The following is a 5646-nucleotide window of genomic DNA, read 5'->3' as shown; positions in this document are numbered from 1 at the left end:
TTTACAAATATTAATTGTAAAAAGCTTCACGTATAAAAAATATTTCGTACATATAATTAATTATTCTCATAGTTATGGGACCAATTGGGCTTTCTCTTTTCCAAGAAACTTTGTATTCCTTCCTGCGCGTCTTTCATTTTTAAATTGTTTACCATTTTCTCGGTGCCCAGAGCATATGCTTTCGATATATCAAAAGTCATTTGCTCGTACAGAAATGTTTTACCGATATGCATGACCGAGCGGCTTTTTGTGTTGATTGCGTCTGTAGTTCGACGAACTTCTTCGTCTGAAATCGAAGTTAAACGCAATTATAAAAATAATTATACATCTGCAAAATTAATTATGTAAACGTGTACCGTTACGTATACTATTATGCTATTAGATAATAATATTAATATTTTTATTTTATATATATTATCTAATATAGAAGGAAACTTGGGGCACAGTCACTCAACTGTGGATCGTTGGTTTTAATTGCGCTAATATTAATTCTATATAGAGATGTCACTTTTTTAACATAGATTATGGTTCGTGTCGCTACTTGTCGTAGGGATAGGTGCGTACGGATACCAGTAGACGTGTGACAGAAATCCTGTGGTAAACTAATTGTATGTAAGAACGAAGTAGCGAACTTTTTTCGATATTGCATTTTCATTTTGTATTTTTCTATTCTTTTCGTGTATCTAATGTGATTTAACAGTTTTACTGAACCATTGCGATCCACGCTGGGAGTACAATGGATCAATCGATATAGTTTAAAAAAGATACGTGTAGAGAATAAAATAATTTAGATATTTGTTTTTAACTCTAAAATGTGTTACTTTAAATAATAAACTAGTAAAAATAAAAAGTTCATAAATGCCAAAAATTATTGAGACGTGGTCACTGGAAAAACTGATCCAATGTGCTCCATGTGTTCGTCTCTATTCTAGTACATATTATACTAATATATAATTGTAGGACATAATTTCCCCATTAACTTTTACAAGAAAATGATAAGGAAAAGGAAGATACTTCTTTTTTATCTCTTTATATTTCTAAATAACTTTTAAATATAATTAATTTAGAATCAGTTTACTATTCTTCAGTTTAATTAATTTTTATATACTATTTTTCTCACGACTTTTCAATTATTTTGCGACTCACCGAGCTTATCGTTCGCCACGACTTTGCTAACGAGACCGCACTCGTAAGCTTCTCTTCCGGAAATGGAGAATCCCGTGAAAAGCATGTACATCGCGCTCTTCCTTGGCACATTGCGCACCAGTGGTATACCTGGCGTCGAGCAAAATATCCCGAGATTCGCTCTGCGACGAAGCATTGATTAGAAAATAATTAACAATCAACGGCATTCGTTAGTGCTGTTTAGAAATAATAATTAATAGTAGACATGAGATATCACTAAAATGGTAATTAAATGACGAAGAGTAAGAGTTTGGCGAGAGTACCCCGGAGTGGAGAACGAACTTCTTTCCGTGCACACCGCGATGTCGCAGGCCGCGACCAATTGACAGCCGGCTGCGGCTGCCAAACCGTCCACCGCCGCAATCACCGGCACCGGGCTTTGACTGATGGCCCGCATCAGCTCCGAACAGACCTCGAACACGTCCCTGTGGAGCTTGGCGTTCGCGGCCGTCTAAACGTTGCAAGCCGATGATACTTTTTTCTGCGACGAGCACAAAAGGGAGCTTTTGTAAAAAACACAGTATAAGACCAAACGAACCAGTTCCTTCAAATTGTGCCCGGCGGAGAACACCTTCCCTGGTTCGGACATTAGCACGATTGACCGGAGATCCTTGTTGTCCTCATCCCTCTTGATCTCTCGCACCAGGACTTTCAGCATCTCCAACGATAAGGAGTTGCGCGAAGATGAGTCGCTCAAACGAATAGTTCTGACCTGGTGAAGCCAAGTTAATTAGTTTCAAGGGTGGCAAAAACACGATAATATCTCTCTCTCTCTCTCTCTCTCTCTCTCTCTCTCTCTCTCTCTCTCTCTCTCTCTCTCTCTCTCTCTCTCTCTCTCTCGCGCCTTTACTCATCGGTGCTCTCCTTGCTGCCTTGCTTGCTTTTTATCCGCCTGTTTTTCTTCGCTTTCTATGTTTATATTCTGGGTACTGTATGTGCATTAACTAACTTTGTAATTTAATGTGCGTCTTTTTTATTATCTATACCTCACTTATGTATTATCGAAACTTTTCTCTTACATTCTTTTCTGTTACTCTTTTATTTTTATCTTCCCTTTTATTTTTATTTTTCTTATATCAGCGCGATTTACACTATCTTTGTAACTCTTTTGTGTTCTTGCTTCTGCGCTTTAGGGGACTTGACCCAGGGCGCCAATAAACGTCTCTCTCCCTCCCTCTCTTTCTCAAAACAAAAGAGTTACTGTGTATTTGGATCGTACGTGTAATTGCCAGTAAAACTGGGATTGTAAATTTGCACAATTTAACAATAATATATTGTTGTAAAATTGTACATGAGCAAACATCGTAGATAATTCTTGCAATGCTGATTGTTAAAATTTTGGGTCTTTAGCTTTTTATTACAAATTCGATAATATAATAGTCGGCAGAGTTAAATAGAATGAAAAAACCGCTTCTAGTCACACGTATTTATATTGTTATTATTTCATAATTATAAGAAGAACTTCTTATATATTTATAAAAACTATAATTATAAGAAGTATAAAACTAAATGATATTTCTACCCCGTTTCTGTCGGTCGTCTCCACATATTTCTTCTCGGTGGATAATGTCCTTACGATATGTCTCCCCTGCAACGTGGAACAAATATGGATCAACAATTTAAATTAATAGCTATCGATGACATCACGAAATTGGACGATGAGAAATCGAATTTTCGCGCGTCGTTTGAAATGCTCCCGCGATTCGTCCTTTACTTTCACGAGCCAATCAGCGTCGAGCAGTAAGAGCGCGAATAGAATAGCTCTGTGATATACGTGACATGCACACATGTGAACAATGATGTAGTCGCACGTAGACATTATATAATTGTACAGCTTTTTCTAAATTGAACACATAAGTACAACATGAAGTACCTGAGAAACAGCGGATCCATTTCTTATCACAAACCTCGAGATAATCATCATTTCACCGCGAAGCTGCACTCATATAAGATTCTAGATAAGAAATATAGGTTAGGCGCGAGGTGTATCGCATACTTCGAACTCGACCTGTACTGACGCGGGACTTGATCCCAAGGCATAATAAACAACGTTTATCGTAGGGGAAGGTTAGCTGTCGCGCCGTAACGCGATATGATAAAACTGTCGTCAAAGCCCGCGAAATTTCGAAGCAGGAAACTCTTTCGAAATTGAAGTTTGTGTTATAGATAAAACAACGAATGGTAAAAACAGTAAAGATTTGCTCAATCTCGAGATTAGCAACGAGCTTTCCTAATTAGAATGTTACAAGAAATTTCAACAACAAAATGATGCAATAAAATTGACTGTTATATCATGCCTTTGAAAATACCAATTATGAAACATTTATTATAATATAATTTCATAGGAAATGCATCATAAATCTCGATCGAGAGATTCCTCAAGAAATTTGTTTTATTCCCCACATAGCACATAATATTACGTAATATATCAATAATATTATAATATTGCAGTAATATTACGTGATACATCTCAGTAATATTACGTGCTATGTGGGTCGTATTGTTTAGTACTTTTTGCGGCTGAAACAAAATGCACACATTTAAATGTTAAATAGAGAAGGTATAAAAAAATTGAACATTATTTAACCTTTGACTATTAATACATAAAAAGAAGAATTAGATCAGAGAATTAACAGGATTTAAAGCTAAATATTTTGCAACAAGCATTTGTGCCAGGTGAATTAATTGTAGATTAGGTTAATTGGGGTTTGATCAAAATCACTCTCTGCACATGTGCGTCTGCATATGTTCGACGCATGCGTGGCGACTGGCGATCAGCTGACGCGTTCTCGGGCTGTAAACAGATCTCTTTAAACGACCGTCAAAATCCAATATTTCAAGAGCGTGTTCCTAAATGGGCAGGCCAACTTTTTTCCGAACGAGAAGAAAGAAGAAAGGGAAAGACAAAATTTCATAAAATATTAAAAAGAAAACTGTTAATTTATCCTCCGTAAATTCCACACACTTTAGAATTAAAGTTAACATGTATCATGATAAAATTATACTAGGACAATATGAATATTTCTTTTTTTTATAAAAAAAAAATATTCACATAAAATATTCACGATCTAGATCTTTTCAGCGAGTTCAATTTTTTAATTTCAAAAGCATAATTTTTCAATATACTTAAACAATTTGTATTTCGCAGCTAAATTCCGAAGCTTCCTTTCTTTTTTAGTCTTACGCAGAGGAACTCGCGGAGAGTTCCTTTTACGCGCTAGATTTAAATTGGAAAATATTGCGAGAGGGTTTCGAGAAAGGCGCACCGCGAGCCCCGCCTCGAGGAGGGAACGTTCCCATAACAACCAGTGTTTTCCCTTAACGACGAACATGGCCGAGGTTGAGGGTAAGTAGGTGCGAGTGTGCATTGTCGCGCGTGTATATTTACGACGAACGCGAGCGGCGAACAAAGCCGAGAGATCCCTGAACTGGTCCCGCTTTCTCCGCGGCTCTTCCCGTCACCGTCTCTTCCTCACCGTCGTCGCGGTCCGCTTCCGGTTCTTCGGACCGCGCCCGCTCCGCACGGTCGCCCCGTCCATTCTAATTATAGGGATAACCGCGGCCACCGCTGCACAGTCGCGAGAAATATCGCGGGGAACCGCGACGGTGGAGAAGCTGTCGACCTCTATTTCGTAATCGGGAGCGGCTTTAACACGGGTTTTGTGAGTGCTCGTGGCACGGGCGCGAGGGAGATGCACGTGGTAGATATTTAGATACTCGCTTGTGGCCTTAACAGCGTTTATCGCGTCGATATCTCGGACTGCTCCCTTTTGTCAAAGTCTATTTCGATTGCCGCTTAAAAAGTAAACCAGGCTTGATAAACACTTCCTCCGTGTTCTCTTTGTAACAATGCAATTTGTTCGTTGCCTCGCGTTGATTACTGCACGTAGAGTAAACAGTTTGTTGTGGTTACCGACGTAGTTATGGAAGGGAGAAGTAACGTTATGTCCCGAGGAAAACTGAGTTCTTGTACAGAGAGAAAGGAATAATTGTTAAAGTTCAAGTTAAGTTGTCACCCGTGTTTCGAAGCGCTTATTCTCGCGCCGGCAGCTGACGAAGTGGAGCAATTCGCATTTTTTGTACAATAATAATGAACAAACTAATAAACTAATAAGACTATTCTTCAATGTCGCCAGCAGTAATTAACAACGTCGGTGTTTTCTTGACCATATCGGGCATTTTTAGTAATACAGAAAATTGCGACAAATATTACCACGTGCCTCAGTGGTCGAATTGGTGAGACGCCCGCCTAGGGTGCAGGGAGGTCCAGGTTCAAACCCTGGCTGAGGTAATAGTTTTCGCAATAAATTTTCTGTATTATCAAAAATGCCAGATACGGTCAAGGAGAGAACACCGACGTTGCAAATTAATTAAGTTTATACCCAGTGAGAAATGATTCGTCGATCGACGTCGAAATGATGTCAATTCGACGGTGTCGATGTCGATTCGACGTCGTTTCGA

At 38.7% G+C, this 5646-nt stretch overlaps 1 protein-coding gene and 1 non-coding gene across 2 annotated transcripts; one reads left to right on the top strand and one right to left on the bottom strand.

Moving 5' to 3' along the window:
* On the bottom strand, positions 1-3225 carry LOC105568432 (enoyl-CoA hydratase domain-containing protein 3, mitochondrial). The gene is made up of 6 exons (XM_012024116.1): positions 3059-3225; positions 2708-2773; positions 1724-1897; positions 1449-1636; positions 1147-1307; positions 1-286 (listed from the first exon to the last, which is right to left on the bottom strand). The coding sequence occupies exons 1-6, from the start codon at positions 3107-3109 to the stop codon at positions 57-59; spliced, it is 870 nt and encodes a 289-aa protein (XP_011879506.1). The 5' UTR covers positions 3110-3225; the 3' UTR covers positions 1-56.
* Positions 3226-5403: 2178 nt separating this feature from the next.
* Trnap-agg lies at positions 5404-5476 on the top strand. The gene has a single exon. It is a non-coding gene; the product is annotated as a tRNA-Pro (tRNA).
* The last annotated feature ends 170 nt before the right edge of the window (positions 5477-5646 follow it).

The sequence above is a fragment of the Vollenhovia emeryi genome, unplaced genomic scaffold (assembly GCF_000949405.1).
Source record: "Vollenhovia emeryi isolate VEMERY1.0 unplaced genomic scaffold, V.emery_V1.0 DF939129.1, whole genome shotgun sequence".
Taxonomy (NCBI): Eukaryota; Metazoa; Arthropoda; class Insecta; order Hymenoptera; family Formicidae; genus Vollenhovia; species Vollenhovia emeryi.
The sequence above is the reverse complement of the archived record's forward strand: the minus strand, read 5'-3'. Positions and strand labels throughout refer to the sequence as shown.